Below are 14,036 nucleotides of genomic sequence, written 5' to 3'. Positions count from 1 at the left end.
AGGCAAAGATAAATAAAAGAGTCTAACTCAATCACATATTATTAACAATGGAACATATTATTAACAATGGACAGAAAATCATGGTTAAGGCAAATATATAAGGGCTCATTCAAGTCTACAAGCACAGTGAGCTAAGTGCAATTAGCCAAAATGGACACAACTACTACCAAATTTTTTCTGGTCTGGCATCATTTACAGAACTTGGTGTGCAAGTGACATGTGGGCCCTATATTTCTGGTACAAGCAGTGGCATAAATAAGGCCCATGCAGACCCCGCAATATGGGGGGGCCCCGAGTCCTGAAGGGCCCCACTGCTGCTGGGATCTGAGGGGACCTAAAAGTGCCTGCCACTGGGAGTGCACCTGGAAGTGACGACTCTCTGCAGGGGGGCCCTAAAAACTCTAGTTATGCCACTGGGCACAGCTACTGCTTGGGCCAGATGTGGTGGTTGCTACAGGGTTCGCTTGCATCAAGAGGCACAGCGATGCCCAGTTCAGAACAGGAAGGACTGAGCAAATGAGCCCTATAGCCAAGCGCGTTTCTATACACTAGAGACAGATTTATCAAAATGTGTGATTAGAGCTCACCTCAGAAAAATCTGCCCATTTTTATTCATATCTATGGGATTTTCACATCAAATTGATAAATACCCACTGATAAATCAACAATGGGTTGGCACACAACCAGGGCAGTTTGCAAATAAATACTATGTCACTTCATGTCACATAAGATAGTCAAGAGTGATATATGTAGTATTGTATAGTATCTACTCGTTAATGGGTTGTTTTGTTAATTAACTTGCTGTTTCATGGTTCCTGGTACCATGATACATTCCAAGTGTAATAGTATACATTACAGTTCCAGGTATTTCTAGGCAGATCATAGTTCACATACAAGTGTATACACAATTATAGCAGATTGACTTTTGATTTAATTGTAAGTGATTACAAGCATTTTGCTGCCTTCCCACTAAGCTTTTAATTGCACTGGGAACAAAATATTGTTGTTACATGTGCTGTTGTTCTTGAATTTCTGGTACCCTAAAGGCAAAAATCTCACGGTTGGATTTATTTGCCATATTTCTTTGGTAGAACTACATATATTATTTAACCAATAAACAATACCATGTTACTACAAAAAAGTCTTTTTTTTATTTTTCTAACCAAGACAAAACACTGTTAACTTGTCTATGACACCACTGATTACTTTATACGGTATGTTACCCATTTAGAAAAATAGGGAGTATTTACTGCTATAATTGTATTTTCCATTACTAAAGTGTCACTAAACATTAGGGTCCTCTTTCTGTAATATGATTAGCCCAGCATGATAATAGTTTTATATTTGTCCAGTTTTAATAGGATAGCGAAAATGTGATGATTTTTTTACAGCTTCATGGCACATGTAGAGGAGAGGGTGTGTATCTAAATAAAGTCTGCTCCAGCTGTACACTTATATTGTATATACCTATGCCATCATTGCTTCCTTTTTCTAAAAAGTGTCAATCCAATTTTAAAAGAAAATATAATTCTGCTTTCCAGTAGTTTCCTTTGGTGGGCACAGGGGGTTACTGGGTGGGTTTAGCTTATACTTCTAAAGACAAATTAATTTTTTAAATTAGCAAAGCTGAGCTGATTGCATTCAAACTGCTCTGACTGTTACTCAGCCCTGCAATGTAGGATTTTAATATGGATCTTTTGTTAGGAAATAATTCTAGGCAAATATTAAGTATGGTCAAAATTACATTTTCCCCAGTGGCGGTTTGTTCTGTTGCTCCATCAATGTACAATGATCCTCTGGAATCCTCTCTGTTCAGAATATAGCCATTGGAAATTGAACTGCATCCTTGAAAATGCAAATGAGAAAATAATAAGGTCCATGTAACCCAAAAATTTAAACCCCATCCTTAGGATTATGCCACATAAAGTGGTTTGATCATTACACAAAGTATATTTAATCACAGCGCCATACTGGCAGGAGGTTTCCCACTGACTGAAATCCTAAGTACCCTTTCACCTGCGACTGTTCACAAAAAGGACATTTTTAGAATAGAAGTGATGGGCCATGGCAATTTGCTGCTAGTTCAAAATGATACCTGTGACCACTTTCTCTATTCTATCCATGCATGTGTTTGAGGATTCAAAAATGTCTGTTCCAGTGACAGACTGGGACCTCAGGGGCCCACCAGAAAACCTATAGGCCCACTCTCCAAACTATTTTTCCTCCTTTCCTCTCCCAACCTCTTTATTTTCCTAGTCTCTTTTATTTACAAAACAGATGCTAGCATCTATTCTTCCATCTAAACACCAAACATTTGGCAGCCAGATCCATACCCCCAATTTGCCATTTTTACTGGCCTGTCCCACATTGTGGACCTGAAAAATGACATCAGTTTATTGGGTATAATGTGATAAACTCAGGGTACATTGTTATGTTTTCTTTAATTGTGTCTGACTGCCCTCATCCTAGTAGCATTGTTTGGTTAGGTTTGTTAATATTTTAAGGTCAAATTCCGCAAAACAGTTTAACACTTGATTAGAAAGATTATTATGTCTGAAATACTAGAAAGACGGCGCCAGCCAAAGTCAAATCTGACAAAAAACATTTGATTTAGTAGTAGCTGTATTGTACTAAAACTGTTGATGCTGTGGAAAACACCTAATTTTCTCTATCCTCTGTGTATATGACCAAGTACTTGTCATACTATCAGTATCTGCAGAGGGAGGAAGTAATGCCTGAGTCCAGATATAAAATGATTGCACACATTGATAAAACTTACAGATTTAAAAGATTATTGTGCATTGTCAATAACAGGCATGGATGGAGGAAAACTTGGCAACAGTGGATGTGTTGCTCCTATTAATTTCTAATAGTTAAAAAATGTGTTCTGCAGTGCCACACACTAACTCATGTTATATATTAACGCATGTTCTGCTTTATTTGTAACCTCTCACATTCCCCAACTTTGTGATGTGTGATATAAATGCCTACTAGCCTCAGTTCCAAATCCCATCCTTCATGTGTTACGAGAGCTGGGCAGGCTAGAAAACAAATAATCCTGTTGGCTTCCAACACTTATCCATCTACAGGATTTTCTAAAACAGCATGCATGGAAACCATGGAGGTGCAATGTTTGTGCAATGTTTGTAACCCATAGCAACCAATCATCAATTTTAATATGCAAGACAAATTCTGCAAGTGTTGCTGTTTTGTTACATTACCCCTTAAGTGTTTTGGTAACATCTGCTATTAATAAGTTGCTGCAGTTCTCCCAACATTTGAATACGGATAACCTGGACCATTTATGGCATGCCTCCTTGCCTAGATACACACAAACATACCATCAATCTCCTAGAAATCCAACCTAATTTGGTGCCCAATCCTGCCCAATTTGTGGTTCCTATTCAGGAGCATTTTACGTAAATTTGTTTCATTGGAAGATATAAATTTGTGTTCAGTCAGCCTGTGGACCCCCTGCTAAACCACTACTGTTATAATTGAAGCAACTGCAATTTATTGCATCTGCCTAAAATAAAGCAGAAGTGTCAGATAAAAGCTGGCAGCCTGTGAATACTTGCAATGAGTATTTCAGAGAACTGCTTTGTTTTCCTTTTATACTAGGATGATATGTCTAAAAATATACACATACCTGTGTCTTTGTCCATGATCAAACTTGATCTGTTGGAAGAAGTGAAGTTGCATATAAATGAGTCCCTGGAAACCTAGAGAATAAAGGAAGATTTTAAAATGTGTATACAGATGGCCACACACTGTCTGACCCTTGAAAGTTTTCAACTGAATGCTCCCAGGCCAAATGAACTGATACTATATGACTGAGCATGTACGGCAATGGTCAAATGCATTTGTTATATTCATTCAGGTTGACAGTTATATTTAGAAAGATGTAAAGGAGAACTTAATTCCTCCAGGGCTGTAACTGGTTGGGAGGGCTGGGGAAGACACAAGGCACATACCTTAGACCAAATCATGGGGAAGTTACCTATAGGAGAGGGTGAGACCAAATGACCTTCTCTTAAGAAAGACTGTAATTCCCACCCAGGTCCGTTTGCCTGTTTGGCCCATCAGCTTTGGTATTTGATAATTGACTATTCACTTCACGTAACCAAAAAAAAACAAGTAAATGTTAGGATAACTTGAAATAGTTCTTACAGAAGTAGACATAGCAGCACAATGGTACAAAGTGTCCCTGCCAGCAAACCGTGACACGTTCCCTAGCAGCATGGCTATCAGTGGGAGATAGAGTTGAGCAATTTTGGCTTGCTGGTTCTGTAAGATAAAAGCACAGCTTTCATAAACTAAAGTGAATAAGGCACTGCTTTACAATAAATGTTTGGCATTTATATTAGTGCCTGGTCTAGTCACACTTACAGTCTAATTTATCGACAACACACAAGGGAAGCACATGAAGAATAAACAACATTAAGAAAGACAGTGGACTGGAAAGCATCAAACCTAAGAACCTGTGCCATTATTAGTATTCACTGTACATATTTTTTTATATAAATTTCTGCTATTTCAATATGTTCAATATGAGTGTTGCTAGGGCTAATACTGTTTATTGTTACTTCTTGTTCAATATGGTGTTGCCATCCATCTAAACCAAACTAAGAATGTAGGTGAGAAGTGCAATAAGCAAAATACCAGAACAACAAAACTTAGTTCTAATAAGGGGTGTCAGATGAGATATACTGTATAAGGGATCTTACCGTAATTTGGATCTCCATACTTTAAGTTTTCTAAAGAAATATTTAAACATAAAATAAACCCAATAAAATTTTTTACCTCTAATAAGGATTAATTATATCTTAGTTGGCATCAAGTACAAGGAAAAGGTAAGGGATCCATTAATCTGGAAACCCAAAGCCCAGAAAGCTCAGAATTATGGGAAGGCCATCTCCCACAAACTCCATATGAATCAAAAAATTCAAATAATTTTGAAAAATGTAATAATAAAACAGTACCTTGTACTTGATCCCACCTAAGATATAATAAACTCATATTGGAGGCAAAACAATCCTGATTAAAATTAAATTTTTGCATTTTATTTATTTAGTAGAGTTAGTGACGATTTTCCTTAAAGGAGAAGGAAAGGTAAAAATCCATGAGGGGTGCCAAATGTTAGGAGAAAACCGCACCAGCCTGGGGTAGCTGCATGGGAGCAACCATCTTCAGTCTCTCTTCATTCTTCTGAATCCTGGGCCAGCGCATGCGCTTTTTACTGCTTTTGACATTTTGCTGTGACTGATACATGTAGTGAAAAACCGCAGTGACTTATACAGTCCCCTATGGCAGAAAAGTTGCAGTGATTAGTCGCTGTGACCAACTTTTTTAAAAGTCAAGGCAACTAATTGCCCCATGTTCCTTCACCCTAAGAAAAATGTGCTATTATCTAGCATACAATGAATGGAGCTGATGATTAAAAATCAAATAAGAAAGACTTTGGCAGTGATTTATTAACAAGCACAACCAATGTCAGTAGCAGAAAGATAATTGTGTGGTAGACAAAAATAAAAAATATTGCTGAAAATCATTTTTAAGAGACCGAGACAAATACAAGTGATACTGAAGAGTCAGAGTCAATTGAGCCCATTTGTATTTGTACATATATTTAAGTATTACCTTGTGCTGGTATCTGTTATCAAAAGCATGTTTTATTAGAATTTGTTTCAGAGTGGAAATTGCAATATATCTGATGTCATAGTTCTCTTGCAGAACCTGCTGCACTTCTCGCAGTAAGAGGCCAACCAGAAAATGGTTCCGGCAATAGTCATCAGTCAGACTGCATTCAAGATTTATATCTGCGAGCAAAAACACAAAGAAAATCAATACAGATAATACAGATTCAGATCAGATTGTTTCAGTCAGTCTCTGCAAGATGAGTTTAATTAAGAAAAAACTATGCATAGTAAAACATAAGCACAAGTTTAGCATCTAGTATCATTCCCAGCAAATAGATATTATTCCTATTTATCAACACTTTGTTCAGGAAAAATTGTGTGCCAGTCAGAGAAGTGTTTAAACAAACTGACAAATTTGCTGTACAATCATCAGCACTGAGCTCTAACACCCCTCTGACTTGTTAATCCATGTGGCAAACGAAACACTTGCAATTATTTTCCAAAAAACGAAATTAATTATGATTGTTTTTCAGAAATGTCATTACTGCTTAGTAAAATGTAATGAAGGACTAATGCCATGTTAGTGAGTTATCTAAATATCATATAATCATATAACTATTTACAAGACAAAATGTGATACTGTGGTACCGTTAACCTGGATTTTCCAGGGAGATTATTATAAAGATCATTTAAAGCTGGAAGTGCAAAGTGCAATATAGGATACAAATAGGCATTTTTTTCCCACAAAGCAGTCTTTTTTTTTTTTTTTTTGATAATTTGAGTGTAATAGTGGCTGCACAAGGAGTTGCACCCTGCAATTGTATAGATTCTTTCTGTAATTTCGACTTCCATACCTTAAGTCTACTAAAAAAATCACTTTGGATTGTTTGCCTCCAATAAGGATTAATTATATCTTAATTGGATTAGATAGAAGATACTGTTTTATTATTAGAGAAAAATTATTAGAGAAATATTTTTTGAAAATAGAATCTATGGGAGATAGACTTCCCGTAATTTGGAGCTTTCTGGAAAATGGGTTTTCAGATAATAGATCTGATACCTGTAGCTGCGTTAACAATTGTTTTTAATCTTCCCTTTAAGGTCTAACATTTGTTCAGGGACCCCTATATAAAAAGGTTTTGCACATATGAAAATATTGCTGTACAACTCAATCTAATATACTTCCAAAATATATCTTGACCAGGAAACAAGTGTCTAATGGAACTTCTATCTGGGCTTTTAGAAGTATCTAGGAGACCAACCAGGCTTTTTCCACAAATCTCGCTCTAAAGGCAATAGGACACAAGGAGATCTTGTTGCTCTCACACAGCTCTGTAGGCTGGCAGCAAACGCTAGGACTCACCTCCCCATTGACTTCCTCTAGACCCTAATAGCACACTAGTGGACCAGGCAATTTTCATGGAAGTAAACATCTCTGATCAACAATCATCTGATGTGCATTGCTGGAGTCCAGGGGCAGAAAAACTTGTGAATATTTCTATTATCCTGTGATATTGTCCTATCTAAGCCCCATACCTTAGGTAACACTGCTATATACGGTATCATAGTACTAGGAAGCAACCATCTCTTTGCAAGAATAGTAAAATAAATCACAAAATATAATTAATAAATATTTGTATTACTAAACTGAAATGCAATAGAAATAGCAATTAATCATAGGCTGGTCTCTGAAAGCTAGTTCAAATGTTAGTATAAAAAGAAGGCTGCGTGAGGTTATTCTGTTTAGGTAGCAATATTAATGAGAAAGTTGGGGGGAGGTTACAGAAGCTGCGTAATGCTTATAGCTACAAATGCACTAAGAATGAAATCCCTTATACCAACCTACCTAGCGAAGTGAACCGTTCCACAGCATATGATAACAAATCTAATGGTTTAGTAAAAAGAAAAGATATAAATGTAAAAACATTTGAAAACATTATGCTAATCTATAGCATGAATTATTAGTGTAAAGAAAATGTATATTGTGCACATTGAAGTTTGTGTGTGTGAGAGGGTAACATTCTTGTTGCTGTGGGGGAAAAACACACTCTTTTACTGAAAAATTGCAAAAGAAATTATAAGTTAGAAACTGTCAATACTCTAACCTTTGGGATTACTGATTATAACTGGGCAGGTACAAAGAGCAAAAAACAGGTGAAAAGTATGCATTTTTTGCATTGTGTCAATAGCCAGTTTCACTCAAATCTGCAACTCTGCACTCAATACTTGCACCCCTTACTGCACTTGCACAGCGGTGGGGGCAGTTAATTGCCCCTCTTATTGCAGTCAATATTTTACTTGTTAATGTAACAAATATAACTTTGGGTATTTGAGTTTATGCCAGACTGTGTCATGGGGAGCAGGTTGATTATGCTATTAAAGTCATGTTATAATGATATAAATTTTTGGGACTCAATATTTGCATGTAGGAAAAAAGCAGATGCTGATGTTGGTGCTTCCCTGCTGTACAGAAATGTAGATTCTCAGAGAAGAGGGATTGGGATTTTCCTCCATTTGGCCACAGGAGCATTAGTAAGTTATTCCATGGGTTTTCATTTGGGTTGAGCTCAAGGTTCTACAGAGGGCACACCCATCTCACCAAACCCATTCTTTTCAGACCTTATGCACAGATGAATTATTGTGCTGAAACAGAAAAGAGCATTCTGCAAACCTTGCCACAAACTAGGAATTGTCAATATTGTCATTGTGCACTGTGGCCTTATGCTTTGCTTTGTATGGAATCAGGGGCTCTAAACAAAACCACAGAAAACAGTCCCAAACCTGCTCCTCTGGCTTTACTTTATTACTTAATTCTTTTATCCATTCATGCATATTGTGTTCTTCCCATAATTGTCAGATCCCGACTTCTCCATCAAACTACCAAATAGTTAAATGCCATTTCACTGGTACATCTCACAAACATGCACTGGCGGTGACCTGTACACAGGTCCAGCTGATGTTTGGCATTGCACATGGTGATGTTAGGTTTGTTTACCTTTAATCACCCCCATTCTTCCTAAGAATAGTACTTGTGCTGAAACTGACTGCTGAGTTCTAAATTCTCTCTGGAAGCAGTGTTCCAACTGTGGACATGATTTTAAACAGCAAATCTGGATAATCTTGCCCCAAAGTTTTAGACATTTACTGGGAATTATAATAAAAAGTTTTACGCTTGCCTACATCTAGTAAACTATAGAAACCAGTTAGATCTTTTTTTTCAAGCACTGAATTTCTGAGGCTGAAGTATATTAAAATTATGATGTCATAAAAATATACAGAGACCTTCAGTTCCAGCTGGGCAGAACTGGAACCCAACATATATTATGAATGGTTTCATCCTTGTTGGCCATATAGATGTTGATGTGCCAGAGGGCAGGTATTACATTTGTAAAAGGATATATTTTTATGCTTCATAATGATTCATATCACCAAATTTAAGGTGAAACCATAATGCAATTAGCTAACAGGTTACAGAACCTAAGGTGTATGGATCATGGGCTAGATGGTGAACTAATAGGAGATGAATGAGAACCAGGCATTGAAAATACATTAGGAATAAGCAGGTCGTTTTTCAAGAGTGGTGTGATAACAATCATCATTCCGTTATGTGCAGCTACTTCAAGGAGCAGAAACAGTCATTAATAAAAATAACTGCTGTCAGCAGGTGAGGCAGTTAAGTAAAGGAAGATTTTATATTGGAGGGAAGGTAGCAGTGAGAGATGGTGGCAGATAAAAGAGTGGAGCAGAGGTTAAAACAAATAAGGTGATTTAAAGGCATGCGAATGGTAGCACCCCCTTTTGAAGTGAAGAGAAATTATTAGTACAGGTATGAGACCTGTTATCCAGAATGCTTGGTTTTCCAGATAAGGGGTCTTTCTGTAAATAAGATCTCCATACCTTAAGTCTGCCAAAAAAATCAGTAAACATTAACTAAATCCAATAGGATTGTTTTGCCAGCAATATGGATTCCTGCAGTACAAGGTACTGTTTTATTATTACAGAAAAAGGGAATCATTTTTAAAAATTTGAATTATTTGCTTAAAATGGACTTGGGAGATAGTCCCCTTGTAATTAAGACCTCATGGATAATGGTTTTCCGGATAACAGATCCCATACCTGTATTATATAATTATTTGTGACCTTAATACCTTTCATTTCAAACTCTATCTAATCCTACCCTGGGCACACACATAAAAAAATTCTTACTTATAAAGAAAAGTCATTTGGGACATAGAAAAACTGTGTGAAACTTGGTGTACAAAACTGCATAAAACCATTACTCGGCTTTCTAAATACAGTATACTCTCTATTTTACATACAAACGTTTGGTGTATTTTAATGCCATTTTTTACAGACCTTTAAAACTGTTCTCTACACAACTGTAATTTTTACAAATAACCAATCAAAAACAACATAAGGGAAATAAAGCATGGACTATTTACTTTAGTAGCTCATAAATGTTGCCACTGGCAACATTCAGAATATAGGACTGTTGTATCTGTTGCACTTTAAAGTGATCTAAACCTGAGGGTCAAATACAGTAAAAGTCAGTCTATACAATTAGTCTACCTGCAGCTATGGAACAGACTAGAATTCATTATCGTTGTTTAATATAGGGTAAACCACAAATACTACAAAATATAAGAAACAATGAAAATACCTAGCTACAGCTGAAAGTCCCTTCATTTATCAAAATTCCTTTCTCCTAATGTACTGTAACTTAAATACTGTGTATTACTCACTAACACATTACCTTGGACTCTCAGTAGCTTGGTTTTTGCAAACACCATTGGTAGGTTAAGAGGGATGAAATGTTCATGGCTGCAGATGGTTTGTAAAAACTCAAATTTGTATTCAGCTAGAATCTGTACAAAAGAAGAATTTATGTGATTAAAACATAAAGCAATAAGACTGAGTACATAGGTAACAAACCTGTTTTAGATTTCTGTTCCTGTAAGCTGACTTCTAGGTTCTTCAGCCTTTGTTTTCAAATGAATCAGGTACTTGCATTTACATGTAACAAGCAAACACTTCCATTACACCTGAACTTGACACAATCTATCTACTGTAGCTCCTCTATCACTAATATTGCTAATTGAAAAAATTACTAACAAACATATTTAAAATAGTTGAATAAGTCTGCATCTGTGCCAGTTTAGTTAACTATACAACCAATTAGCAGGGCTGGAACTAGGGGTAGGCAGAAGAGGCAGCTGCTTAGGGCGCAACGATTGGGGGGCACCAGGCAGGAGCCTGTCCCTAGTCCTCCTTCTTTGTCACTGCCCCTGCGGTGGGGGCAAGGACCCATTGCATCGTGGTGGCCGACAGGGTTGGTGAAGCATTATAAGCAGGTGTATTAAATTACCAATACACATTGAATTTTGCCTATTGCCAATATACCGCAACACGTGTAAAGAAAAGGAAAAGAGGAGGAAAGTCATTTTGGAATTTTACTGCCAATAGATTCGCCATATTAGTGCCATCTGGAACACTATATTTATTCAGCAGAAAGCTTTACTATACCTGGGTAAAGAGCCCTAAAAGCTCCCTCTGATAGCAGCTGTCATTTTAGCTTTGGTCTTGGTAGCTTCCAGCTGCAGTTATAGCCATTGGAATCTCAGATTACATATTCCTAAGGGAAGGGGGCGTGAGTTCTTATGCATTCTTAAGGAAGGGGGGAGGATGAGAAGGGAGGGGGAGAGAATTGAGCAGATGCAAGCCCCAAACCTGAAGGAGCCGTAAAAGAGAGGAAGTCTGATAACGAAGAACATGTTCTCAAAAAAGAGACAAGAAATCCTGTGTTTCTTTTGACTTGTTTCTGTGAGTGCTGTATTTACATAGACCTTTCTGATAAAGCTAACTTAGTTTTTACCTTTCCTTCTCCTTAAACTGGAATAGCAGCATACCGATCAGAAAATAAACAGAATCATTAAATATGTTTTAACAGTGACAACAGAGGTCACCCCTTTAGATTAGAGGAACAAAGCTTCCATTTGAAGCAGCGTAGGTGGTTTTTCACGGTGAGGGCAGTGAGGTTGGGGAATGCCCTTCCTAGTGATGTTGTATTGGCAGACTCTGTTAATGCCTTTAAGAGGGGCCTGGATGAGTTCTTGAACAAGCATAATATCCAAGGCTATTGTGATACTAAAATCTACAGTTAGTATTGATGTATATATAGTCTATGTATGTGAGTGCATACAGGTATAGGTTTATGTGTGCTGGGTTTACTTAATTTACATTTTTAGTGTTGTAAAAGGTTAAACAGACTTATGTTTTGCAACATCACATACTGTAATTACTTAACTTTGTTTCACCAAACCGGTAGCCTTTTGGGCTAATTAGTTGTACTGGATAACTGAATTGGTGCAGCCTTATTAGTTCTTTTTGCTAGAAATTACTTGCAGATTCTCCCTACTTGCTTTCATTTTACCGTGGATTTCTGGTAAGTTGATTTCATTTCCTTAATGTATTTTGTTCATTTGCTTATTGGTTCATTGCAGGTCAAATAACTTTCCAGTTAACTACATCTCAAATCATCAGATGCAAAACTGAAGTGGCATTAATGTTTTATTCTGTTTAAACTGACACTGTATCAATATTAATATTAAAGGACACAAAGTGTATTAATAATTTATTATGCTTACAAGCTACACTGTTTGATTTTTGAATGTTTGATCACATTGTCAGGAGAGGATTTTCAAACATGCCCAGAATTTATCTGGGCTATTTTTGACATATATCTGTTAGCAAGGAAGGGCGCAAACACGGGCTGAGAAGCTGCCAGCTAGGTCTGAAGGGGTGAAATCAGCAGATTAAATTACAAACAACTTTAGTTCAAAAGGAACCGTTAAATCTATCTGATCCACAATCTGGTGCTCAACTGAGACCATACAACAGATCTGTGCCTTGATGTGACCAATTTTGAACCAAGGGACAACTGCCAGAATAATGATATAATAAAGAGATGCAAAGGAAAGGCCAAACTGCACTGCACTGCAGTGTATTAGCTTTTTAGGGGATTGGCTGGATCCCTTAATGGGAAAGTGAAGAAATGTGTCAAAAAATGTAATCACCTAATACATGTTCCAAACTGAGTGACCTGCTGGCATAGTATTTCATTTCGGCCCACTTGCTGTAATCAGCATATGGTTGTTTAGATAGAAGTCTTAACTAAAAATAAACAAAAAAATTTGATAGGAAATAATTGTCCACCTTTTAGTAATCTTGTCTATAATAGTACACATTAAATATTAAAGGAAAAATATACTGACCAGTTATGTATATACATTGTGTATGGCTGTGTTGCTGAGTACAAGCTAAATACTGATTGGTTGCTTTAACTGGAGCAAATTGTTGCCTGTTATTACTTTACTCCCTTATTGTAATAAAAGGACTTGGGTTACCTTTGGGTCTTTTAGCGAGAATCCTGACATGTAGTCATTGATGAGATTAAAGACAAATCCTCTGTCCATAAAAGTAAGGCATCTCTGAAAAGCAAAAGTTATACTGTTAGTGTAAACTGGTATCAATTTCAACATCAAGAAACAAAGTCATTAAAGTCCACAATTTTTTCGATACATTTACATGATAAAGTTGTTTATTATTTTGAGGATGATCACATAAAATGGTCTAGTATATACAAGTTTGCATAAAAGATTAAACATTTAAAATCGAATCATTCTGCTTTGCCAGTCTATCTACATCAACACAGCTTGAGCCAGGATGTGCATATTTTGGCAGAACAAAAGAAGTTTCAGACACCACTGGGGCCGCAAAGGAGAAGCAAGAAATGAGTCTCAATGGCTTATTTACTAGAGGGGCTAAGTACAAATTAACAAGTTGTAAAATTCATGCACATTGTGCATGTCATGTAGATGGCCCATAACCACTTTTTTGAAGGTGCCAAAACAAATGTTGCCACAGAGAGCAAATAAGCCCTGTATCTTTTTGCCTGATATAGACTAGGGTACTATACAGACTTGGAGCAAGCTATTTCTGTATGGCATTTTAATGCAGACATCCTTTGCTGCACTTTTGTTGCAAGCAATATTCTTATAGATAGTAAACAGATCACATTTAGTTATATTGTATATAATTTAAAGAATCTATAAAATTAGTCAATTAATACTAAACTATATTCAGGCACTAAGGAGTAAAACATGTTGCTTTTAAGTCTGACATTGACATGGAAATTAGTGAAGTAAAGAATATTGGGATAGTGCATACCTTCCAGATATGCCCTACGTATAATCATTATAAAGCATTGCAAATGTGGTTACTTTGTATAAAAAAAGTTATGAGAAGAGAGGCGGAAATTAAAACATAATAGCAACTGTGTTTGGAGCCAACAAGCAAATATTTACAAAACATATTATATTTGTCTACTTTAGCACATCT

At 36.6% G+C, this 14,036-nt stretch overlaps 1 protein-coding gene across 2 annotated transcripts in view; it reads right to left on the bottom strand.

Annotated features, from left to right (window-relative positions):
• Positions 1 to 14,036, bottom strand: part of dock11 (dedicator of cytokinesis 11) — a 146,791-nt gene that overhangs the window by 59,053 nt on the left and 73,702 nt on the right. Inside the window, exons 29-35 of one of the 2 annotated variants that reach the window (XM_031891416.1) lie at positions 13,043 to 13,126; positions 10,393 to 10,504; positions 7,486 to 7,524; positions 5,641 to 5,819; positions 4,171 to 4,287; positions 3,650 to 3,722; positions 1,745 to 1,845 (exon numbers count right to left, since the gene is read on the bottom strand). In XM_031891416.1, coding sequence (XP_031747276.1) covers positions 1,745 to 1,845; positions 3,650 to 3,722; positions 4,171 to 4,287; positions 5,641 to 5,819; positions 7,486 to 7,524; positions 10,393 to 10,504; positions 13,043 to 13,126 — 705 coding nt within the window. The remainder of the gene's footprint in view (positions 1 to 1,744; positions 1,846 to 3,649; positions 3,723 to 4,170; positions 4,288 to 5,640; positions 5,820 to 7,485; positions 7,525 to 10,392; positions 10,505 to 13,042; positions 13,127 to 14,036) is intronic. The other variant, XM_031891417.1, reaches the window with a different exon arrangement.

This window comes from Xenopus tropicalis, chromosome 8, assembly GCF_000004195.4.
Source record: "Xenopus tropicalis strain Nigerian chromosome 8, UCB_Xtro_10.0, whole genome shotgun sequence".
Taxonomy (NCBI): domain Eukaryota; kingdom Metazoa; phylum Chordata; class Amphibia; order Anura; family Pipidae; genus Xenopus; species Xenopus tropicalis.
This window is presented reverse-complemented; position numbering and strand designations above follow the sequence as displayed.